Genomic DNA, 27,505 nt, shown 5'->3' with positions numbered 1-27,505 from the left:
TATTGTGAGAACATACTCACTAACCAGGATTTGTCAGCGAAAGAGAGAGATGACTGGTAGTCATTTTATACATTTGACAGCCCCCCCCCCCCCCTTCTCGCTCCCTCCCCTCTACCCCGTTCCTAACCCATTTATCATCAATTGTTTAGTCAAATAAAGCTTCATTTTCTTATTTTTTGTTGTAGAAAAGGAAATTTTCTGGCATGGTTTGATTTGAGAACAGACTGACAGATATTGCGATAAGTTGCACTCTTTACAGACAAAACCATTCTAATTAAACCAAAGAAACTCAACAGGTGTAGCTTTTCAAATTTACCCACAGATTTTTAAAATGATGCTGATGATATATTACTTAGTATTTTAGAAGTACATATGTCAAACAGATCGAAATCATTAATTGTGCAGTCCGATACAAGTTTTGCGTGGTACTCTAATGGGCACAATTTGTAATAACAAGAATCAAATCATCAAAGTTTAGAATCCTCGACGATAAAATGAAACGCTGAAATATACCTTCATTACCCACGTTTGGACAAAGTCACGTGACGATATCAACGCTGGTGGCCTATTAATGCAATAAACATTTGTTTCATCGCTCAAATTTCAAAATGCGACGAGAAAAAATAACAGTAAATTGTAATTAAGTTGCACCTAGACGAGACCACGATACCCCCACAGCATGACAGGTTTGTGGGGGGAGATATAAAATGTCTTAATACGCACCTGTGTTTAGATGTTAGGCGTAGTTTACCTTCACCATCACCTGTCCTGACATGTGAAAAGTGTCAATGTCTCTGTGAAATAGGAAAGATTCTGAAAATGTTTTCATTTCATGTAAAAAAAATACTTTTTTTTTTTTGCTCAGCTCAAGTTGCAGACCAATAAATAAAATGATAGGCAAATACATATTGGTGTTTGTTGAAAGTGGTAAAATTTTATAGTCAACCTTGCAAAATGAAATCATTATTTAAGAAAAGTAGGAACATTTATTTGAACATAATTAATATCGTAGAACTCTGTTTGAACTAGGAAAAAATGTTCTCGATCGCATCCTGTTAACGTTCAAGGTTCCAAGAAAACAACTAAAAATCATTACATAATGTCAAATTTTTGTCTAATTTGTCATTTTTCATGATACCCTCCGCCTTTTTGATCGCACTTGTGTCAAATTTGGCCTTGAAGCAATGTAAGACTTTACAGTCATTTGGATGCAAAATAAAAACCTAGCTATTCCCCCCTATGTTTGACACGTGAAAGCTATTTTTATTTGGACATTAAATCTGTTAAAAATGCAGCTGCAGATCCCCTGATAGGCTCCGTATCTCATATCCGCAATAAAAAGTAGAAATCTTCGGAGAAATCGTTTCTACCACAGTTGTTCTCAAGATGTTTTTACTCAAAAATAAAATAAATGAAACCATGCATTTCTTTCAGAACCAGGGAACGGAAAGTACTTGCAAAAGTCCACGAAAGAGAGGTGAAATTCGTTACACTGTTTATACAAGACAAAACAATCGACCCATATTTGTCAGAAATTTTAGTCTTACAATAACTTTTGGACAAAGTAACTGCATCTCCTCCACGACTATGAGAGTTTGTTTACTTTTGACAGAAAAGCGACCAAAACAAAAACAAACAAAAAACTGGAGTACTCTGCACAGCCTTGTTTATGATGTAGTTTATTTTTCGCTGTTTTTTCACTGTGGGCCAAAACTGTGAAATTTAAACTGCAGTCAATATTACCAATCTAAAAGAAAATTGTGAAGAGAAGAAACCGTAAAAATTAATCCGGAGGAAAGTTAAAGCTGTATACAGTAATTAATATTTGCATTTCAATGTTTTTGCCTTTGATATCTTTACAAATTGTAATGATCAGCATTCCACCACGAAGTTGTATATAATGCGCGGATGAATACAAAGCTATACTTGATAAATATAGCACGTCTATTTTAAATCAGGGAATTTGAACAAAAATGAAGTAGAATGTAATATAAGAAATAAGTTTCATTTTTTGAAAATTGATGTGGGTTTGAACTGCCGGCATACTTTTCATGAAACTCCAACGCGCTTCATGAAGTAGGCCGGCGTGAAGCGTCGCAGTTCATACCCTCATGTATTTTCACAAATGAAATTTAATTCTTAACTGGTGGTCAAGTTGGTACTTATACAGTTGAATGTAGAGATATCACGAACATTAACCAATTTTGGTATATTATCACAATACCATTTTTCGTGTCTTTTGAAACAGATTTCTTTTTATATCTGCTGTATGAGATTGGTGCAGGTCGAGACCATATATTGCACGCCACTTTTAGCAGTGTATCTTTTCCATAGGTATATTGACGTTCTCCAGGGTCACATTTCTTTTCGTGTTAAATGCAAACGTTGAAGATGAACAGGCGACTTTTTCTTCCTCTCAGTATCTGCATAATTTTTGTTTGAATGTGGCAATAGCCACGTCTTGGCATCGTCTTCACACCATCTGGAATTGAAATTATATCGTCTGAATAAAGCATTGATATTTATGACGCACAATTAGGCAGAGCGGAGCGATAAAATCCCGTTTTCGCGCATTTTTATATCGTCTGCAGATTATATCAGGGTTATGCAATTTAGGCATCTTTTAGCGTTAGGAATTAATCACGAAAGATTATATAACCATCTTTTGTTCATTCTCCTTTTACGCTCTAATATAGGCTATTGGGGGTATTGGGGGCTTGATGATTGAGATTTATCTCCCATTTTGACGCGAATTTCATCGTGTGCAAAATGACAAGACAATGATTTGATTGGAAGAAATGCCTTTTCACGCGTGTTGGTCATTGCTAAACCCGAGAGCTGCTCCAAACATAAAAAGTGATTATGGAGATATTGCTACTTTTGTCTTTTCCAATTGTATATGACGTCTTTTGTTTCTTCCGTCTAATTGGATTTTTATTTCATACCTCTCATCTACAGAGATTTATTCGCTGCCTTTGACTACAATTAGCCAGATGTACTGTGTTTCTTCACACCAACAATTCTGTTAGAGAGAAGTGCTCGGTAGTAAAATCAACACACCCATCTGTCCGCTGAAAATCTCGGTTTAGCCGCTGCTCTCTCTCTCTCTCTCTCTCTCTCTCTCTCTCTCTCTCTCTCTCTCTCTCTCTCTCTCTCTCTCTCTCTCTGTTTTTACTCTTTAAAAACCTTTAAACATAATTTTGAAAATGGGCTTTCATGTTTTTTCGTAGACTTGTGTGCTTGTTTATTGTACGTACCTTCTAGAATTCTCATTGTAAGACGTCACCAGCTACACGTGAAGTATAACAAATTTAGACCTATGCTTAGCGCTGATCTCAAGAGTCATAACAGTGAGGGTTCTGTAACGTCGTGACATGGGACCTTTAAGGTAAATATCCCAAATGCCGAGCGTTTGGTGAAGGAGGAATCACTATCCTATGTTTTCGTATTAGGTTTGACGCGATCATGACACTGTGCTACCGCAACCAATATGAAGACTTGTTATTCCAGAACTAAACTTAAATTTCATGCTTTTCTCTTCCTTAACGAAAAGGCGCGTGTCTTAAGATTTCATTTCAAAATTTTCTACGAGATCCGATGTACATAAATCAAATGATGACTTTTCGCAATATCTTATTTTTGCGATATTGTCTTAAATGCTAAAATAATGTTCTAATAAAAAAGTTTGTTTTTATGCAATGTCCTTGATAATGAATAGCTAATAAATCAAATGTTCACGAAAAGTATGTCTTGATGATAAATGCGAATAGACAAAATCGCGGAAATAAAGTCTTACGGAACGTGATAATTTTACAAATTATAATGCGATCTATTTTATCATATTGCATTTTAAATCAACCCCTACTGCTCTTGCTTTGACAAGAAAACGAAATGAATGCATTTTGACTTTTCTAATAGGAAAGTCTTCAAAATACGGATTATGTAACCGAAATGAAACTGAATAAAACTTAATTAAATGCCGATAGATGATTTTATCTCTCGTAGTGACAAAATGAAAAAAAATTGTCAGAATTTTGTTGAAACTGGTGTCGTGACCAGGATATTCAATAAAGTAACGACAAAATGGCGGTTGTCGTGAAGTTGACGATGTGTTTTGTTTGTTTATTTCTTTGTTTTACGAACCTTTGAAAAAAATTCATTCATACTGAGACGTCACCAGTTTTAGGTGAAGTACCAAAAATTTAGACATATGCTTAGCGCTCAGGGCTGTAGCAGTGAGGGTTCTTTAAATGTCAACGCCTGTCGTGACATAAGACCTCTGTTTATAAGGACCCGTGATTCTCACTTCTAAGTACGGAGCGTTTGGCAAAGGAGCTATCATTATACCTATATTTGACGCGGCTGTGGCACGAGTGGGGCTCGAACACACGACCTCCCGATCACGAAGCGAACGCTCTACGATATGAATAGATATATTTCAATTAAAATTTATTACTAGGATTTATGTACACTGTATATGAAAGCACCACATAGAGACAATTTTAAACACCTTAATAATAACTTGTCAAGTGTTTTGTTTGTTTGTTACGGGCGTGGATTTATTCGCGATCGTTTAATCGTTGACCCCTCTGTATAACTATCACGTTATTTGTACGCCACTTATTGCTTTAAATGTATTTCAGAAAGTATTGTACATGTCATTGTAACAAAAGAAAAATCTCTCAGTATTGCCAGGTATAATCCACAGTACTGGAGTGGTCTTTTTGTGCCGAGGCTACACAAGAGGTATTGCATTACAGAAATGCTGCTTCTTTTTCTATCAAGGAAAAAAATCAAGTCATAAACAAAATCCAGCGCACATTAATTAAGATGTAGTTATTCATCGAGGCTTCAAGAACAGTATCATATAATCAAAATGATGACAGACTCTCTGCTTTTATTTCCAGTTCAACCAAAATAAACAGGGGATGGTGGCGTATTGCATTACGCTGCCTAGTTAGTAATTTCGCATTTTGGTCATCTTTATGTTGTAGCGATTGCGTGACAAAATGCCATTCTCGCTAATTCATTTCAAATGAAACTATCGGTAGATTACGATATTATAAGGTGGATGATATCTTTGTTGAGAAATTAATCACAGTCTGGCTGCCTGTGCAAAAATAGTACTTTTGTGGAAGAAATAGGAGCCAAAGAAACTCTGCGTCGACCATGGAAAAAAAGTGTGCACCTGTGTGAAATTAAATTCAGATTCAAATACCTCACCGGATGAAAGTTAAGATCACAAGAACAACTGGAATTTACTTTCCTCCGTTCTTTGGTTTTGAAATTTAACAAGAGGAACACGGTGTATTTTTTTTTTAAAACAATGAGAAACCAACCACCTATTGGCATCTGCGGTCGTCTGTCGAAGATGTCACGTGACCCCTACTTTGGTTGCAGGTAAGCAGTTACTGTATCATCTGCTCGAGTTATGACAGCACGCAATCCTAGAACAAAACTCTATTACAGTAAGTTGTGAGGTTTTTCTCTCTGTAACTAACCGTATTGGCTGTTAAAGATTTAAAAACGTACGTGCAGTCAGATTCGGAAACCATTTTTTGCAAAGAGGCATAACAAAATCATTGGCGATCGGTGGATGATCTGATTTCTTGTCTTTAAGGATAACGTAATTTGGTACCAGTAATATAACTATTTCCTTCAACTTAATGGCCTTTTTTCATTCAAATTTATTGTACAATTACCGTAAACTGGGCTAGAATCAGACATGCCAAAATTAATCAATTATCAATTATTTCAACGGCAGTCATCAATATGTACAATGTGTGTTGACTAGTTTTATTTTACAATACAAAGAAAAACATCATTTTATGTCACTCAAGGCCTCCACGTTTTAAATCTGATCGAAATACCATCTTCTGAGTAGATCGCCGTGACCTCTAGCAGGGTTACTGAGTACGTGTATTCCTGAAAACGGTCATGTAAATCGTCGCAATTTCTCATTATTGTCATGTAAAAAATTATGTGACAGCAGACCGCTGCATGAGTACAGGAATCGGAGGTTCCCTTTGATTCTAAAGGCTGAAAAATTGGATCATTAATCACAGTTGCTGTTTTGAATTTAAGCTTATATCACCGTGTTTACATGTACACACATAAAAATGACGTTTACATGTACACACATAAGGATGACGTTTACATGTACACACAAAAGAATGACAGAACGATATCCCCATGTTTACAAATCACGTGATATTATAGAGTTTGTATTAAGTTCTGGTCGTAGTAGATGACCATGCCCATCAAGCCACGTGGATCTTCAGTATGTGTCGCCCATACAATTTTTCTGTGGTTACTATTTGGGAGAATGCATGGACAATATTATCTTTGATACTGTGTCTTTGGCCATTGTGACATTTTTTTCTGACTAGTCATGAAATCACATTTAACTTTGCTTTGGCCCTTTGCACGGCACTTCACCTACAGCTGGTGACGTCTCGACACGAGTGAAACATTCTCGAATGGACATAAAACAAACTAAACTTGTAAACATCGTCATTCTCACATTCATGATCATACATTTACATTACATTTATGTGTGTGTGTTGATGGTCTTGATGAAGGAGATGGCTTGCAAATGCTTTTAGTCGGCTGTCTAATCATATTCTTCGAAAAAATGAGAGTTTTCTTTTTAAATTTGGGCCCCGTTTCCTCTAAGTTCCAAAATCCGCACACGCAGCCTTCACAAGTACCATCTTTCTGTCGTAGAACTTGTTTCTTCATATTTACAACATTTCTAAAGTTACAGCAAAAACTGACAACTTGGCATTTTTTATAGGTCTGATTTTGCACGATTTCAATATGGTGCGAGACGTTAGCATAGTTTATTATTTTTTACCATATCTGGCGTGTCAACAGAGAAATCTTATCTCACAGAGGCAGACCTACAAGAAAGGCTTGTCGCCATGTTATGAAAGAAATCTGGACAGCATGATACATTTTCCTTATTATTTTTTCATTAAATGTTCACACATGATCTGTGTTGCCTATACCGATTTCAGTCTTTTCCTCTGCTATTTTCATTGAAGATGAATTTACATCTACTTATTTTTAACTTAAGCGCACGGATCATTTCCGCTGAAAGGGTAGGGGGCGGTATCAATCTGCGTATTGAAACAACTTCCTGTCAGTCATTGAAAACAGAACACGAACAGTTTTCGCGTTTGTGGCATATATTTATATTTCTTTTTAAAATCTACGTTATGAATATCAGTGTTTGATGTGTCTTTTATTATTTCTTTGAAAAAGAACTAACCTGCTCTCCTTAAACCGATCGAACAAAGGAATCGGACTTGGTTTCAATTCTTGGTGAAATATCCGTTTATCATCAGACATGCACCTTTGACATGTTAACTACACATAAGCACATAATTAGCATTGCCATATTTTGTTAAATATGTCATACTAGTGTATGTTATTTGAGAAATAAATCTTATTTTTGAAAATAACACAAGAGTATCAACTGCAACGCTTCATGCCAGCAAGCTGCAGATCTGTTGCTGTTTGGGAAAATATTGGAACAGACCAGAGAGCTACAGATCCACCCATTATAAAGCATTGTAGTATGAAAAGTTCAATATCAAAAAATTCCTTACATATTTTCCCATTATACCTGTTTCCAAACTTTCCTTCAAATACTCATTAAAACCCCACACAACCCGAAAATCCACAGCTTCAAACGACTTCGTTTGTTAACGTAGCCATGTTAGGTACCCAGTCAAATCGAACCTCGTTGCTGTTTGTATCTATTCGTATTATCAAATACATGTACGAGGTATGTATCCGGTCTTCATTTATCATAGGCACGAATGAATTCCAAATTTCTGATTTTTCTAGACGTAAAATAAACTCTTGAATATAGAAAATGTTATAAAAGCCTAGTTTGATCCCTTACACTCCATTTTGATAGCAAAGTAGCAGGGGTGGGGACCAAACTATATGAAAGTCGTAAATTTAGTTCAATATTAAAGTTCAAGTTATTTAAATAATTATCTTTTTACGGAACTGGCATGGTTTCATCCAAAATATTTCACTTCAGATATTTTATGGAATATTAGTTCATACAGACATTGTGGTTTCAAAGTGTACGAGTGTGGAAATGAACGGGGTTCGATATGACTGGCTGCCGAACATTGCTACGTTAACAAGCGAAGTCATTTGAAGCTGTGGATTTCAGGTCGCATAGGGCTTTAATGAGTATTTGAAGGTAAGTTTGGACACAAGTATAATGGGGAAATTTGTAAGGGTTTTTATATGATTTTTTTTAGACGGCAATGCAAGAGTTCAACGATATAAGGCCTCAACTGTGCGCATTTTTTCTGCGTCGTAAATGGCATATTTTTAAAAATGGGTTGATCCGTAGCTCTCTGGTTTGTCCCAATATTCCCCCTTAGAGAACTACAGATATGCAGCTACACACTAGTATACTTCATGAAACGCATTGTAGAGTTGAAATAGATGCACTATATTCATCAAGATTCATACGCGCAATGTCCATACTGCAACGCATTCATGAAGAAATGACCACCATTACAATTCGTAATCATGTCAGAAAAAAATTGGAAATGTAAACATTGTATGTTGACGAGTTGCAGAAGTGTACATCACTAATTTAGGAATGAACATTAACAATTCATACCAAACATATATGAAAAAATGTAGCAAAATGTGCTTTAACACACACTCTTCTTCAGTTATAATCATTTATCCCCGATAATTTTATGTGTATTTTGATGATCATTTAAGACATAAATTTCATTTTTGAAATATACATGAGGGCATGAACTGCGACGCTTTACGCATGCGCGTTAGCGCTTCATTGAAAAACATGTCGGCGTGAAGCGTCGCTGTGATACTTTAATGTATTTTCACAAATAAAATTTATATCTTATATTTGCATTCTATTTTCATTTCTGTCGAGAACTCCCAGGCAATAGCAGTACTACATGTATATTCATCAAGATCCATACGCACATCGTTTAATTCACATTTAGGAGGAAATGGCTATCAATTGATATCGAAGGCAAAAACATTGGAAATGTAAATATTCATTAATAATGGGGTTTTTTTTTCAACATTGTTTTCCCGTCGGACCTCACCAGTCCTAAAGCTGCTTCCTAAGCAAAACTAAATGTTTCGAAGATCCGATAGTTCAAATGATTCGCTGCATGTATATCTATGCCTAGCATTTTTTATTACTTTTTTAAAAAAAAACCAACTTTTAGTCTAGTGAAGTCGGTCGTGAGTCCTCTGTATTCCAATCACCAGACATTACGTCAGATTGTCATTTTTATCGCATTACATTCATACTGATCCTAAGCCCTGCGTCTGGAGACAATGCTTGGAAACTTACCAAGACGCAAGTATAAGTATGCATTGAACGGTGCAAGTCTGTCACATGATGAAGGATAATGCACATGCAGCAATATCTATTTCATTTTATACATACAGGATCAAATACGCACGCGATTCCTCGATACCCCTTTCTTCCTTTCTTACTTTCCTTTTCTTTCTTTCTTCCTTTCTTTCGTGTAAACTACACATAATGCCATTTGTTGATTTGAAGAAGATCTAATACTATACACTTTTAAAATAATCCTATTTTTATTGCGATACTTTTCCTCCTAGAGGAGGGGGTGTATATAGCATACAGAAATTTTACCTAATACGCTCACCACTTTAGAACTGAATATGTGGCAAATATATAATCAGCAACATGGCCAGAATGTAAGATTGTACCTAACTTCGTTTCTATTTGATTATGATTCATTAGTTCGTCTTGAAATGTATAAGAGGCAGTTTTTGAGTTTTATTTAATCCCGAATTCAAATACTTTTACTTTCACAGCCTTGGCAAATAAAATGGTAACATTGTTGAGATCTTGTGAATCACAGTGTAAATATAAAGGTGTGAGGCTCTTGTCTTTGATACGGCACGAAATATTTCCATTTATATCACCACTTACAACGACAAGGGTATTGTTGGCGAATTTATATATTTGATCTGGAAATTATTTGCACATTGACAAAATCCCCCAGAATGAAGGTTTCACGACTTAGTTGACAAGATTTTCCTTTTTTCCATTTTACAAGCTGTATTAGAGGAAACAAGTTGAGGAGGGGTTGAGAAAACAAGGAGGTTATTTGCACGTGGTCGCCTTAAGATTTTTTCTTCTTCTTTCTATAGCACTTCAAGTATAAGCCGAATTGAACACAATGGTCGCATTATGAAATATGTGGTGAAGTTATATATTAAATTCCGCGCACCTGCCGAGAAAATTATAACTATATTATGACGGAACTAAATGGTGCGAAAATTCGACGGTGGTAAAAATCCATATAAACATTGTTTTACTTCGAGGATCGTAAAGTATATAGTTTTATAGCATATTATGTTGTGTCAATTGGATGTAAGTTTCCCCCCTGTGAGAGATATAGACACAAAAAGAATGAAATGAACAGCTGAACATATTCTAGGGAAAACTTTGAGGTGTATGACTTCTGGTGAATCATTCCAGAGAAAATAATTTGTGATAAATAAAATGTTTGACTGTTTTGTTACAATGAACATTTTGATGGTGAAGTTAAACATATGGTTGTCTTTCTAAAACTGCTCGAGCGATTCAGGTAGGTAGATTCTATGGTATTTTTATCTATATCTACAAAAAAAAAAATTTGAAACTTTGTATTTTTGTCTTAATTTATTTTCCTTAATAGCGTTGATTTGTAAGGAACAGTGCATGTATATTTCAGTGCGATCTGATAAAAGTCTATGTGTGATTTTAGTGTTTTCACTTTGCATTGAATGTTATCGCTAAAGGTGTGAAAAATTATTGTAAGCCCTTTGCATTTGTAAGACTTGTAATCCCCGCACGTCTTAAAACTGAATTGTACGCCGATGTTATTTTCCAACTTCAAGTAATACTTGATAGAGATTGGCGAAAGAGGATTTACGACGAGCTTTCTTCCTGACCATTAGCGCGGAAGACACTCAGAACTACCAGCTTAGAAATTTGAATGTTACTGAATAGAAACTAGCCTCTTCGACCGTTTACTGAAAGGGGATTACGATGTTGTATATTCTGATAGGTCTCTCAAGGAATCACGTGGTCGTAATCCGACATTTGAAAACATTCCTTTAATTTTAGTGTAAATGTCACCTTTACTCGGGGGTGATTTTCATACCCATCTCCCGTTTTTATTAATTTTGATCCATGTGACCTAAATTTTATTTATATATTGCAAATAAAAGACTTAATCGGCATCTCTTCATCGACTGCACCCCCCCCCCCCCCCCCCAATCTTTTACTGCGCAGATTTCTTAGAAAACTTGAATGCGATCGTAGAAAACTATTACGTAAACTTGACGTAAGACAAATAAAATTCAATATTCAAGGAAGGAAACAGAATAATGCTGCAGTTAGATACTCATCTCAGGCATCTGTGGCTGGGATGGTGAAGCACAGACTCCAATTAGTTTTTACTCGCAAGTTTGATCTCGATAAAAAAGCCGAAAGGCAAGATATCGTTTGGCCATTTTTTTTTTGTGGGAGAACAGTACGGCATGTCTGGTAAAAAGATCCGCAAGTTTCGGAAGAGCCTTGCTCGCTGGAATCTGAACCTCTTTGAAAGCATCATTAGCATGGTAAAGTGTTCAACAGATGTTTCAAAAGAACCGTACATTATAGGCGTGTTGAACGAAACATTTGCATCATGTAGAACTCCTTCACTACATTCCTCTACGCGTGATAACTCCAATAAAAAGTTATAAACTCATTTATGGCCCATCTTTGATGATATGAATCAGATAAATATCCATAACATGTGATGCTTTGAAAATATTATTCTGTTATAATATACACCATGCAGCTCACCTCCTCCATTCCGCAACGATGTTTTATGTTACAATTAAGAGAGAGAGTATCGCAATCAAAGATAATTCTTTCTCTCGAATCTTTTTCAAAGTGCGCCAGAATTTTGAACTTTCATTCTGAAATGTATTTTGTATATAATGAAACCAATTAAACTCTCTTGACAAAATCCAACCTCACCCAAATATAATGAGTTATGCCATACATAGGCTATGCCTGTTGCCCGGTCCTTTTGAGTTTCTCAATACTAACGAGTTATGCCACAATCGGCCCATCAGGTTCTTATTTGACATGTACATATTCATGTTGAGAATTTTCAGAAACACTTCCCCTCTTAGGGTATATGATATACACCGCATTAAAATTTGTTCTAAAAAAAAATATCAAAAAATCACGTTTAGGTAACGTAAAAAGCGTTTAGCCGTTTTAATCCCAAATGCAGAATGTATCTGCTTTCAAAATGCCATTTGATTTTCATCCAATCTAGAACTATAATATAGCGTCAGTTTGATATTATTTATTGGGAGCGGGGGTTGGGGGTTGGGGGGGGGGGGGGGCTCTAATTCTTTGAAATCCATATGCATTGAATAACTTGAAATCATGTCAGTGGTTGGCATATTTGACATTTAAACTTCCAAAGTACTTGAATACTATTCAATCACTACTCATCATGGGCAATTATTTTCTCAGCATGAGTTAATTAGATGAATGAGTTAATCAACACCAACACGGCATTCAGTATACGAATGAAGTCAAATTTTAGAGTTACCTCCCTTTTAACACATAATCTCTCCCCCCTCTCTCTTCCTCCCTCTCTCTCTCTAACTATTTTTTAATATGTATATAAAAAATCACAATAACAATCGAATCAGAATTAACAATGATATCAGCAAAGTAAAAGAACACCATGGAAAGAGACTTATGTAATAAATCTGTTTCCCCAAATATTAATAAGAAATAATTCTCTTTGTAAGTTGATAAAACAAATAAATGTAAAGCATTGATGATTTAATTACTTCTCTAGAAGATATATATGTTAAATCTATGGTAGGATAAATTTTGTATTTCATTTCCACCTATAAATAATGATAATATCCCCAACTGCAGCAAATTTTTGTCTCCAAGGTTTTTTCTTCCCCTTCTTCATGTCATATTGATGCTAATATTTATTTGAACTTAATCTTTTCATTTTCTCTGTTTATTACTGCATGTTGGATATATATATATATATATATATATATACACCCTCCATGACCCAGAATATTGGTTGAATGAATCTTATCTTATCCTAATAATACTTTTACATGTCTTCACAACACGTCCAGTTGAAACATTAAAAAAGGTAAATAAATTATAAATGGTTGCTGCCTGCAAGACATATATATATATATATATATATATATATATATATATATATATATATATATATATATTTCTAATACATTTTGTCCATGGCAATATAGATCTAATTAATATATTTCTAAAACAGTCATTAGGTAAATTAATTACCAGATTTTGTATTTCATCCACTTAACCTCTTGTTGTGCGTATTGTAGGCCTAGAGTAAAGTTTTAGAATAAGATTTGTACGAAATCATGTTTTTTGCTATAATTTAATACGCAGAAACGATAACTCTTTGTTTATGATCTGTGCATTAAAAGTTTATTCATAAGCAACACAGTTTGAACCAATGGAATCACACCTCTTTCGTTAAAAGCTTACTTTGATTGACAGACCCTATAAACGCCCCGCCTCCTGACCCATTTTCGGCGGAATAATTCGCTAGCATATCAATACTTGGGATCTTACAGTGAAGTCATGTTGAAGAATGTGCCTCAAATTAGTGAGAAATTAACACGTGTGTGAATTCAATAATGACGGAAATATGAATTTAATAATGGGATATACTTATACAGTCACTTGGTGTAGGTTTTTGATCATGTGAAACTAGAATACGTTGAACTGAAATGGAGTTTCTTCTTTCACAGAGAATATCGGAGTGAACGTTCGTCGACAGGCCGAGTTCCCTCCGTCACATACGAATGGAAGGAGGTTATGGCCTCGTTGTCTTGCCCACCTATGCCCCCTATTTTAAGCTTGGTGGTCATTTTCATTCTGGTGTACTTAATCGATTCAAGTAAGTAATTATAAGTGGTATTGATATATTCCCAAACGGGACCTATATTTTTTTTCATGGAGAGGAGTGTTTATTTTTGATAAGTTGTACGGAGGAGTATTCGAGCTGTAGAAAACCTCACTGTATTTGATTGTTTAGAATTATATATATATATATATGCAAATATATCAGAAAACAAAACAAATAATCATAAGGAATTTGATCTAGAGTGATTGTTTGGTATAACTCCTATGTACACTACTTTCTATGACAACAGCTTATTTTATGATTTTTACATTAGTTTCATAAAATGTGTAAACATTGGATTATTTATTGAAGGCAATGCCTGTGGAATGCAGTTGTGTAATGACCGTTGGAGGACTGCTGAAGACGCGGCATACAGAGGCTTGATCAAACCGCGTAATGGTGAAGATCCTATCTGTGTGGCTCATAGAACTCACTTGGTATGCCTGATTGCAGAAGGCGTGAACTGCAAAACCAATTTACAGTACCAACTAGCCAAACGTGCGGTCATCCACAAAATGAAGCAGTTGGGTTGTAATGATGTTGGAGATATTTTCAATATGACAAATGTTGATCCCCGTCGGCCTAGGTTGCCAGTGAGAGATAATTTGATATGCACTTTTCGAAGCAGAGACCCAAACAAACCAATTCAATACCAGCACTGTGGGTTATTTGGTGATCCTCATTTGAGGACATTTAAGGATGAGTTTCAGACTTGTAAGGTGGAAGGTGCATGGTCACTGGTTCAGAACAAACACATTGTGGTTATGGTCACGAACAACCCTGTGAAAGACCATGTAGCAGCTACTGCCACAAGCAAGGTACACACTTTTACCATTGCATTAGGCCTGTACAATTGCATTGAAGTTCATGACATTGGAAAAAGTTTACTGCTAGGTCATCTTGTTTCAAAAAAAAAAAAGAAAGAAAGAAAGAAAATAGACAATTCGATTTCCCACACATATATGATAAACCACAAGCTAAATGAAACATTGTCTAACTCTCAAGAGTTAAACGGACTTTGTAATCAATGGTACACTGTTAAAGTCTTAGAATATTTTAATGGTTTGATACATGTGTTGTAAACTCAGAATTTAGACATCGACATTCATTCAAGCTATCATAATGAATTTATATTGATTAGAATCTGATCATTTACCACCCAGGACTCAAATACATTTCCATGCAAAATCTGGCAGTTTGGAAAACATACAAATTTGAGAATAAATGAATTGAAAGTGATAACCAAGGCCTAACACTCGAGGCATCACGAATACACACAAGTCGTGCATTTCATCACTCACATCTCTCAATGTGTTCACAGACGGAGAGAAAAACAATTTAAATTGAAGATGCATCCATGGCTATTGGAACATATATACAAATCAAACTAGGCCCATAAACAGAGCTTTGGTGTTTTTTTCATGTAAACAATAATAGCGCATTCAAAGAGCGTGTATATATCTTCTGTTATATTGGTTAATTAGCCTTTTTTATCTGGCATTCAAATTCAAGACAAGCATGATTAATAGACTATTACAAAGGCACTCTGGCATATATCAGATTTGTTTTATGTGCTAATATGCATTTTCTTATCTAGATTTAATCTGAAACCATGAAACAGGTGTTTTATACTTAATTTATTTGTCCCAAGTTACATACACTGACTGTACATGTATGAAGTGTTGACTTAAAGGAATTTTAAAAAATAGCCTTTCCTTGACCACTGCTTGTATTTTACTACCTTATATATATATATATATATATATATATATATATATATATATATGCAAATATTGTACGAATTTACACAGGATGAACTACAGACCTGTTCAATATTAACCTCCAAATACATGCTCTTACTGCAGGCTCTGTTTCCTATCAGTATAAATATAGATCTATATATTTGCACTGTACAATTATACAGTGCAGTGTATTTTTAAATATGTTTCCTATCAGTATATATATATATATATATATATATATATATATATATATATATATATATATATTTATTTATTTATATTTACTGATAGGAAACATATTTAAAAATACACTGCACTGTATAAGTGTACATTGTATACATGGACATTTGTACATTTGATAAACTGTATATAATTGGTGTTTTCATGTAACTTTATGACACATCAAACATATATTATAGGTCTAGAGTGTGTTTATTACAAATCAGACTGGATCGTTTTAATTGTTTTTTGGTTGGTCAGGACTGATGGTTCAGTTCTTGGATCAGGTCAGTTGAGGCCAATTATTCGTTTAGTCAGAAACCCTAAGATCAGTTCCATGGTGCACATTGTGATAGATGTAAGATTTAGGAATCCATGCATTATTTATCCATATTTACTATGAAGCCTACTCTGCACGTTTTACAGATAACTCTTTCTGAAGTAAATGTCAATTAGTCTATGAAAGATGCATGCAAAATTCATTGGAACATCACACTGGTACATGAATCTACAGGATGATTTTTCAGCAAAATTACCGTACATAGTTTTTTCAAATATTTTTGTGAAGTGCAACACTGTACATACAGTAAGTGTGTATATAGGTGAAAGAAATTTGATTTTTAGTTTTTCAGATGCTAGCCTCCTGCCCTTCCCCATAGATGAGGTCAGAGGTGAAAAAAATGGAAAGATCGATGTTTAACTTTATTTTGAATTTAACTAAGGAGTATCCATTTTACTAAATTTCTGTATTATTTTACTCACGAAATGGTGTATATGCTTTGATAATAAAATTATATAAATGGCATGTTTTTCAAAGAAAGAATAATAATAAATTAAAGGGCTTAAGTATACAAGATGATTGATCAGAAAAAGAAAAAAATGTTTTGAATTTTTTATTTTTATTTCAAAATTAGATTTTGGTATTGAGTTGGATTATCCTTTGGAATGAAAAAAATAAAGTTTCCCCTCATTATCCAATAACCTTGGGTTGTCTCTGACAATTTCTGGAGTCCCGACCTGTGTCTTGGGGTGCTTTCTGTGACATGGCAATAGAAAGACCTGTCCACTCTTGGAGGGCATCTTCCCGCGTCTTCTTCCACCAGCCTTCTTTCTCCTGACTGTGTCTTGCAGGATGTTTTTTGTCTCCCCTTTACTCAGCAAATATTGCATCATTCATCTGTTTCATAGATCTAGGATTTATTTCTCCTCTGTAAAGTATTTCTTGCTCCAAAATGTGTGGGGGTGGTGGTTCTTACCATTCCTAATGTTGAATTTTGGACATATTCATTATAGTCACCTGAACGAACAAAGCTTTTGTTAGATTAAGGACAAGAGCTTGTAAATTTTGAACTATACAAGTACAGACTTCTCAGTAAAGTTTCAAAAGTCGAGGTCAAATTTCTCTTGGGTGAAGGTCATGCATCATGGTTAACCTTGTCACGCATTCAGGTTGTATAAACAGACGCATTCAGGTTGTATAAACAGATCCTGTACGTGTTTGCATTTAGTTAAACAAGGAATACAGATTTACCATCAGTTGGTTTTATGACTGCGAGCCTGTATTATGATATAGAGGAAAATGCCTATTGTTACTTTTAAAAATATGAACAGAAAAGATATACATTTAGAACTCCATTCTAAATAAATGAAAAATGTCTGTAAAATGTTATCCTGAACAAATTATTATGTATATGGGACAGGACAATGCGCGGCGAGGGAACCCTTCCGTGAAGTAATATGTGGGTGATAGAACCACTCATGATATTCACATAAATTAATGTTTCATGCAATTTTAATTTTTCTTCTAAAGGCATTCATTACCATCTCAAAATGACTTCTGAAGAAGAAAAAATCCACTAAGAATGGTAAAAAAAATAATACCACACCGATATTCAGTTATGGCTAATACCCATGATTTTCAGGCTTTTGTATTTCATTCTTAAGCAATGAACCTCGCAGTGTTTTAAAATACATGCAAACAGAGTTAATCGTGCTGATTTATCTCCAGAGCACCTGGCTTGTTCATTAACATTGTGTCAAATATGAACAAATTTATAGCCCATTTACTTAGCATATTAATAAAAGTATGTAAAGACTAGCTACAGAAAACCCGCACCATTCGGTGGAACTTGGCTCTGGGTTAAGAGGACATTGCATTTTTGCTATACATTGTTGTTGTGTAGTAAGTCCAGGCCAAGTCAAAATGAGAGCCTTTATGAAAATATTATTCTGGAGCTGTGGCCATGTGAGATTAAATGTAGATTTATGTATGGAGGTTTTAAAGTTTGGCGAGGGTTTATTTGCTTGATATTTAAAATCAACAGGACTAAGTGACGTGCGTAAACTGTCTTATGACACCTGTACATAAAAACACCTGAAATTAATACAAGTTTAATGTATGTATTCACAAATGACCACATGCATAACACAATAAATGTATTATCTAAACTTTCAAGCATAAAGCAAATGCATTTTCATAATTTGAAGATGCCCAAAGTACTTCGTATTTTTGCCATACATCTGTGAAAAAAAATTTTTGGTCCAGGAATTTTAAGATTATGCATATTATAACAATATACAAACAAAATACCTGTACATATTTGTAAACAGGTCAGTGACTCAACAATAACTTATAAATTATTTTGGGATTCGAAAATTAATATGGATATCAAAAGTTCGGATCATAATGATAGTGTTTGATGCTTATCTTGAATTCTTTGGTTGAGGGACCAGAAGGGAAAGCATGTTAAATGATGCTAATTAACGTTTAGGATACCAGGTTAACTATTGGAATCCATGTCAGTTACATGTACACCAGCATCATGTATTTTACAGCAAAATATTCAAAGTTGTCTGAAGATTTTAGGTAAATAATCTTTTTTGATGTTGTTTGAAGTTTTGATGTAGAAAATTGTGTATGTCTGTGTCTCTATATCAGGCAATGGACTTGCTGTGTTTTATCGTGTTCATTCAGAGATTTTGGAGTTGCGTACACATATACTACATAGACATTAGAAAGAGACCTGGGGTGGTCCACCTTGGTTTGATTAAGTGAGATTACAGACCAAACTTTTGTCTCCTGTTGAATGCACATTGGCAGATACCATGGAATGTTGCTGTGCAGCAATGCATTTACTCAAGGTTGAAACACTTCCATTAACTTTTTAAATCTTCAAGCAAAATTTTTACTTCTCTTATGTTAAAGCTAGATAAATGAGTGGCACTGGTTTCTTAATCCTGAACATGGTAAAATGCTAGCACGTCTAGTAGATGACTGTGGTGCACTCTTGGTAAGGCCGTGTGACAGGTTTGGACGAAGACTTGTTAGCAGGATCAGGAATGCAATGAAAATCCACAGAAAAACATATATTACAAAGACACAAGGAAATAGCTACAATCAGAATTTGTATGCATTTATAGACATTAACTCTGTACTTTTAGAGAAACTTCCGAACTCTCCAGAAGACATCAGATGACAAGCTGTTAAAGCACACACTAATTAACATTCCAGAATTCATTTGTAGATAACATTTGTATGTTCATTTGAAAGTTTTGTGTAATGCGTATATGCATTATGCCATGGTGCTGCAAATGGAAGATTTTAATCAGTTTTCAATTAACTGTTGGTTGACTATTTTACAGTTGACTGTTGGTTGACTATTTTACAGTTGATTGTTGGTTGACTATTTTACAGTTGATTGTTGGTTGACTATTTTACAGTTAACTGTTGGTTGACTATTTTACAGTTGATTGTTGGTTGACTATTTTACAGTTGATTGTTGGTTGACTATTTTACAGTTAACTGTTGGTTGACTATTTTACAGTTGATTGTTGGTTGACTATTTTACAGTTGATTGTTGGTTGACTATTTTACAGTTGACTTTTGATAATTGACCTTTTTCATTTAATGGTTTATTCATTCGACAAGTATTTTTCAGTTATCAGGTGTATTCTTTATTTTTCAGTTAACTGTTGTATTCTTTATTTTTCAGTTAACTGTTGTATTCTTTATTTTTCAGTTGACTGTTGTATTTATTTTTCAGTTAACCGTTGTATTCTTTATTTTTCAGTTAACTGTTGTATTCTTTATTTTTCAGTTAACTGTTGTGATAAAGAAGAATGATGACTGTGCTTCACATGATTTTGTGACCTACAAAGCTCAAACCAACGATCTACCGGGCACTTTTGAAAACGGCCACTCTCATGCTGGTCCTGATGAAAGTGTGGCCATTAGAGTGATGGACCCAGGGAAACATGTTGAAATTTACTTACGGTTCATTGATACAACTATACGGGTGCGACAAATTGGTCGCTATTTCACATTTGCCATGAAAATGCCACAAGAAATTGTGGGACAGTCATTAGATGATGATACTCAGCAATTGTGTGTGCAAGGATGCCCCGAACAGGAGCAAATTAATTATAAGAAATACCTGGCCGATAGACGGAAAATTATAGACCTGCATCAGGGTGATATTGCAATGACCAGCGAACGAGCTAGTGAGTTGTGTAGGCAGTCACAAGTCGTGGATTTTTACTTTGATTCGTGTGTGTTTGATCTCATGACCACGGGAGACAAAAATTTTACCGTAGCAGCACATCAGTTGTTAGAGGATTTAACAGACCTATCACCAGACATTGTTAAAACTCAGGAAAACAGAACATATTTGGAATACGATGAAATCCATCTGTCAAGTGGTTATAGAATTCATAGTAACTTTATTTCCTGGACTTGTGCTTTAGCAGTTTTCGTATGTTTACTATTAGAACACGCGACTTCATAACAAAGGTAACATATTCAGACATTGGCAAAAGACATTCATGCCGCTTTCAATATTCATATTTTTTCCTAGTTGAACAACGGAGAAAATTTCCAACAGCATTTTCACAATTCCAAAATTTTAGGGAAGCAGCTCTCTTAGTGTTATGTCGAAGCATCTGGATCTGCCATTACATGGTGCTTCGCAACAAAGTCAATTGTTTTCTTGATTGTTGACTTTTGGCAGGTAGAACCTGCCCTAGTCATTCTGTTACAAAATAAAGATGCTGCAATTATGGAAGATAATACATCTACTGTACTCGGAATCACAATCATCTTGGCACTTGTGAGAAAATAGGTCGTGTTTTTTTTTTTTACTTGGAATGATCTAAATCAATTTCTTTTTATATCTCTTGAAGTTGGCTCAGAACATATGGGCATCTAAATACTGTAGCAGTAGCAGTATGTTGTCAGCATCTAGATGCATACACATTGGTAATGTCGCAACACAGAAATTGATTTTTCATTTTTCTCAGTGATGCTGGATATATGGAAAGAGACATGAATTTTTTGAAGCCGAGTCTGAATATGACTGTATCAGATTTTATTTTGTTATGATTATCTGCAAAAACCCCTCTTTTTCGTAAGAATTTGAGACATTTGTTTGGAACATTACTAAAGTATATATGCTACCTTTGTTGAGTAATTGATGCCAAAAGTACAGTATTTTGTTATATACATGTATATGCTGAATTATTACAAAACCCACCTTATATTGTAGTGTCATTTGATGGGCTTTTGTTGAGATACAAGTGAAAATGAAGTTTGATTTTTTTGTACATATATTTTTTTTTTATGTACGTAGTGATTGGTGTACATGTGTGGTTATAGAGTGTATGAGATACACACTGAACAAATGATGTGTGATAAATGTGGAGAATGTCTGACATTGGAGTGACATGGGAGAGAGTGTCTGACATTGGAGTGACATGGGAGAGAGTGGTGGAACAATTTCTGTATGTGTGTGTGTGACATAATTACCAACTGCTGAATACACTAAACCATCACTTTATTATTGGATGTTTTCAGTAGTTTTAATGATGTGAAACTTCATAGCTTGACAATGCAGAGTATATTGAATTCCATATGTATTCAGTTGTGTTTTTGGCCCTCTTGTTCTTTGCGTCAGTCTTGTTTAAATATAAGCCTTCATATTGATTTCTTCCTCTGAAATATCTTGGCTTTTTTAAGAAGCCCAACCACAGAGATTTAGTGTTATTAAGTGTAAATTCTAGAGACCTAGGCTATCAAAAGATACCCAAAAAGCTTTTTAAAACTGTTTGTTTAAATAAAGATTGAACAACTTGTTTGCAACTTTTAGGCTGGTGTGATCAAACTTAACCCAAACTAAATATTGCATAATTTGGATATTCACCCTCTAGTCCACATAACATTGTGTGTATCCACTCCTGTAGTTCCTATCTTAACAATATATTACCAACCTAAGTGACCAATGAGGAGAGGGCCAGAATCAACTGAAAAAAATAGAGTCAACATGTGGAAGGACTCTCCAACTCTTCAGAAAACAATAAAAAAGCAATAAAATTGTTTTAAGAACATTTAAGAAAAGAATTTGTTATTTTTCTGAATTGTGTCTTTTTTTATTTGGTTTGGTTTCTTGGTTTAATCAGAGCATTGCTGAACCAATTTGTCATCCAGTGACCCTATCGTAGCCTTGGACACATCTCGTGTGTACACAGGTAGTGCAGGTGTAGGCAAGACAGGTTCATCCATTTTGGTTTCTTTGTCCTCGTATAGCTGTCTAAAGTTAAAACTTTCCCGAATTATAGAGATAACGCTAGTGTACATCCTGAACTACCACCGACGTGGTGTTCATGCTGGAATTTGATACACGACTTTTGTTTTTGGTCGTTTCTCTCTAGGGTTTAATAACGTTAAAATGATGTTTCTCAAGTCCTATACATGTTATATATGATGCTTATCAGGACATCTACATAACATATCGGACTAATTTTTAAGTGATAAGAATCTAGTGCATGTTTATGCATAGATAACCATGTGAAAATTTTTTAACGCTGTCACTTGGGTCGGCTATATTAGGACAGACCTACGACAGCGCCAATCGGGGGATCTAAATGAGACACAACACATCTTGACAATGGCAGGGGTCGTAGAAAATTTTAATTCACTTTAATTTCGCCCCATAAAACGGTGTCCGTCGATAAGGCTAGCTCAAGTAGAGATCCGCATGACCTTTTGTTCGTATTGAAAAATTCCCAACGTGATTTTCATTTACCCCCGAAAGCCATAAACTCGCCTTTCTGTAATGGGCCACTGGACCAAATAGGCAAATGGGGAACAAAACTGACGCGATTTGATTTCTTTTGTAACCTGAATGCATTGGGCAGTGTTCCGTCGCGAGGGGTGGAGACGCGTTTTCATAATTTTTAGACGTTGGGGGATTTTCTCCCAAGAAGTGAATTTGGACTTGACAATGCGTAGGGTATCTTTTGAAAGGGAAGCCGGTTGAATAGCAACAAGAAATTACAATAAATGGTTGAAATTAAACGACGATTCCTAGACTACTTGAAACTTTTAATTGGCTTTTTTAAACGTCGAATGAAGATTCCTTGGAAATCTTTTGTTTGAATGGCATGTTGACCGGGCGTAAGAGTGAAATGCTGTCGCTTAATGTTCGCAGGCATGCTCTTTGGGCTATTGGGGATGAGCAAAGTTGTTCGAATCTGCTAGTGTATTGTATCTGTCAATCCCATTATATCAATTAACTAGGGAGAAACAGGAATGGGGGGAAAATCGCCAGTGTTGCCAATATACCATGCGCTGGAACAGATGGTATGAACATTGTAAAACTATGATTGATTAGTTGAATTTTTTGCCAGTTATGTGGAACGGATGCAATTTCCATGCATAATGAATGCATTTGTTTATTGTTACATAATGGAGTACATTGTGTTGCATTGTTCTTCTGTTCTGTAGTTCAAGATGGGAAATCTGTATTGAGTCTATTTTTAATAACCCAGTAATAAACTCATTCTTCGAACTACAAGTACAAACCAAGTTAGTGATTAATCACAAAACAACCCAGTGTTTGAAACCCATTTATCACACACACAAAAATTGTTTATAAGTTTGAACAATATATTTTTTTTAATTAAAGGAAATTAGTTCCTCATTCAGTGTATAGGACATAGAGGAAGGCTGCTAGTAATAAGTTAAAACATATGTATACAAACAACACGAGTTCTGCGGGGTTCAGGGCATTTTACCTAAAGGTTGAGCGTTATGGTTGCCGCTTATCAAATACTTAATCTTGCTCGGGAGATTTGCACACCTGCACCGAAACACTGAATTATCCTGCTGGGGCCCTTCAGGGGGAGCGAAAGAAGAGAAGTAAAATCTGAAATTCGAGCTTTAAATTTATGTTTCAGATAATTGAATTATTCATGGCTAGGTATGAAAAGGCCACTATTATATAATATATGCATGTTCCCGTAGCCTTGGCGTTAAGTTCGCCTTGTTGCAACGTTTTTAAGGTCTTGTTGAAAACAAAAAGGTGTCTAAAGTTTGACCGAAATCGTAATAAAATCTCTACACGCCCTTCCCAAAACAATACCATCCATTATCCAGCCGCTGCCGAGTTTCCCCTCCGTCAACGTCTTCGTATATTTTGTGGCTATTACGAAGTTTCCACGAGATAGGGATATTACCCAGATTTTCCTTTGAGATAAGTGTTTTAGTTTACTAAGTAGCATTATGTGAAAATGCATTAATACTATAGTATTGCAGTTAACTACATTTTAAGTTGTCTAAAGACAATGGGCACGCCGTTCTAACTCATTTAAGATCAAAAGAAAACTCCAGCTCCTTAAAAGGCCCACACGGCATCGGTTTCATCACAAAATCTTAACCCTCTGAATTAAATGTCATCATTGTTTTTCCAAGTTTTATAGCCCAACCAAAAATAAAGACCAGGCTGAGAATTATATGGTATCGTTCTATCGTGATCTCAGTGCGGCTTTTTCATGACTAAACTATTTCATGAAAAGGGATACACTTTACAAAGGTCCGAAATTAACGACCCGCACAAAGACTTTTTTCTGACTGAATGGGACTGCGACACGTAAACAGGCTGTAATTACCTTTTGTCAGAACTTGGTGGTTTGATAAAGTTAAATAAAATATCAGTATACTTTGCTGGTGTTTAAAATCTGCGCGTTACAACTTACAGTGCAGATGTTTATAACCGCGGTACAGGGAGTTCGGAGATTTTTATTCATCATGGAAATTTTGACTTCTGACATTCTGGGAAGGGAAATACATAGAATAAAAGATCTTGATAACGCTATGTAAGGAAACCCGCCACTCAAATAGAGGGGGTATATAACGAAGGTCGCAACAACACACAAGCACGCACACAAACACAAACACGCACATACAAAATAAAAAAACAACTCATTTTCACTGGTGTTACATAGTACATGTACATTTTAATTAACAGTCGGGCGTTGTACAACAGATGGTAAATTACTCGTTGAAATTAAATGAGGCAGTTCCCATTTCCTCGTATTTTAATACTTTACGCTTAGAGTTAATTTCGGTTTTTTTGGTAGCGTGTGTTTTAATGGAATATGTCAGAAATTGCGATAGAAGGACTCTATTTCGGCTATCAGACACAATCACATGTAATAGACAATTGTTTCAAGTTTTATAAGCACAAGAGACTACACAAAACGCTGCATAAATTCTGATTTAAAAAAAAAAACAATTAAACCGTGTAGCTCATTTATCATCAAATTGATTTACTGGGTGAATTATATATTCTTAGCCAGGTGATTAATTGCCCTGCGATGAAAAGTGCAATCTGATTTGTTATGTAATAAAAAAAAATCTCAATGTGTGAAAATTACCAAACTTTGATGTGAATATCTGCGATATTTTGCACCTTCTTAGCGATACCTTCCATCGTGTAATATGTATTTGTTTAGGTGCCGCGCCGTATGGTTTCTCTCAGAACTCTGCTTTGAATCTGAAAACCAAGTAATATTCTCCTATCTGATGAAAAATGTTCTTAACATCAAAACATATGAAAATTTGTATATTTACAATATAATTAAATCTTTATCCTGTTACAGGCTCTACGAGAATCTGCTAAAAGATGATGCACATTTTTCATGAACTTCAGGTTATATTTTTTTTTCTAATCTTGAAATCGAGAGGGGCAAATCATGAAAAATTTCCTTTCTTTGCAAAGCATTTCTATCAAGGATCCGTATGTTATATATCATGGAAATTGCATTTTTAGCATATGGCGTGGATTGTATGTAATTTTTATGTTCTTCCAACATTCCGTACCACGGCTAAACGGACTAGGCCCCCGTCTCTCAGCGGAACATCAAAAACATGTGCAAGAACTCAGATCTACATTGAAAGTAATACGTTCTCCTCGTCTCTACAGCTGCTTTATCGTCTTGAGATAAGATGCTCTTGCCGTCTTATTTCCCTGCTATTCGTATTTTCACTCCAGCAATTTCACAATGAGGATGGGTTAAAAGATTTATGGACGGGTTCGATTTTACTGCAGTAAATCTTGCACGCCAAGCGCGCCTAAGAATGTATTATTTTGAAATTTTGGTTTCATATAACATTAAACAGTAATTAAAATCGTAAACATTATTTTCGATAAACTGTCTGAAGTCAAAGAGACTCGCTTCAATTAGTTTTATATTCATAAAGCACAAATATTTGCACTAAAATGATTTGTCATGGGATAAACATTGCTTCAGAATTCATAATTCATGTACATGTATCAAATATCAAGGTCTCATTTCGAACACAGATGTTTTGAATAACAATACCCTTAACTGACTATCATGTTAATACATATTAAAAAAAAACACTAAATGTGAATACAATTCTGTGCCTCTTGCAATAATCTCATTAAACTCTTCTGTGGCAGAGGTAAAAATCTTATCTAATGGCTTGATGACATTTGAGACGAGCATAGATCAGAACGTCAGACAAGAAAAGTGATAAAAGTTTGCAAAATAAAGAAGGAGAAGAAAAAACTAATACATTGCTAAAGAAAATCTAAAGGATCATGGGTCATGCTACTGACTTGATTGGTAAGCTGATGCTGAATAATTTTGTCATTTATATGATAATGGAGTGAAAGAAATGAAGTCACGAATACGTCGTGACAGAATGTTTTGAAAGCGTATTCTTGGCCCCCTTGTAAAAGTTCTATAGCAATAAAAGGCCATACCTTGTTGAAACTGTAACCCCCCTCCCTTAATTCTTCGTCTTCTTTGACAAATTTTATTACAGACATTAAAAATTGCATGTACAGAAAAATCCTACATGGTCAGTGAAAGAGAAATCCCTCGCTCGAACTATTGAGATGCAAATCTTCCGACTCCGTCAAAAACTGTCTCCACGTAGCAGAATCGACTCCAGAAAATTTTTATGGGGAAGGGTGGTGCGATCAAAGTTTGTACCTTTTTCGACCATACGGAGGGAGGGGGTTGAACTTCAACTCATTACCGTTGAAGTCCCTAAAATGGCCATCAGGGAGCCTTTTTTTTGGTTAAAGAAGGAAATGGTTGCAACACTCCCTCCCCCGGTAACTCCCCCTAGGTCCACCACTATGTCATTGTAGAGCCATTTAGATGTAAACCTTTTTTTTAAAATGCCGACTTACCTACCTAGCCACATTT

General features: G+C 35.2%; 1 protein-coding gene and 1 long non-coding RNA gene across 5 annotated transcripts; one reads left to right on the top strand and one right to left on the bottom strand.

The window, feature by feature from the left end:
* Positions 1-1,672: 1,672 nt before the first annotated feature.
* Positions 1,673-13,465, bottom strand: LOC130055137 (uncharacterized). The gene is made up of 2 exons (XR_008803396.1): positions 13,397-13,465; positions 1,673-2,482 (listed from the first exon to the last, which is right to left on the bottom strand). It is a non-coding gene; the product is annotated as an uncharacterized LOC130055137 (long non-coding RNA).
* Positions 4,906-22,379, top strand: LOC125650345 (repulsive guidance molecule B-like). 4 transcript variants are annotated; one of them, XM_048878559.2, is made up of 4 exons: positions 4,906-5,400; positions 13,876-14,024; positions 14,343-14,848; positions 20,089-22,379. In XM_048878559.2, the coding sequence occupies exons 1-4, from the start codon at positions 5,327-5,329 to the stop codon at positions 20,773-20,775; spliced, it is 1,416 nt and encodes a 471-aa protein (XP_048734516.1). In that variant the 5' UTR covers positions 4,906-5,326; the 3' UTR covers positions 20,776-22,379. The 4 variants fall into 4 exon arrangements, with proteins under 4 accessions (XP_048734516.1, XP_048734517.1, XP_048734518.1 ...); XM_048878560.2 differs by lacking the exon at positions 4,906-5,400 and adding an exon at positions 6,305-10,643; XM_048878561.2 differs by lacking the exon at positions 4,906-5,400 and adding an exon at positions 13,453-13,730.
* Positions 22,380-27,505: the final 5,126 nt, after the last annotated feature.

Source organism: Ostrea edulis, chromosome 5 (assembly GCF_947568905.1).
Source record: "Ostrea edulis chromosome 5, xbOstEdul1.1, whole genome shotgun sequence".
In the NCBI taxonomy this organism is placed as follows: Eukaryota; Metazoa; Mollusca; class Bivalvia; order Ostreida; family Ostreidae; genus Ostrea; species Ostrea edulis.
Note: the sequence above shows the minus strand (reverse complement) of the source record. Positions and strands in the feature narration are given on the sequence as shown.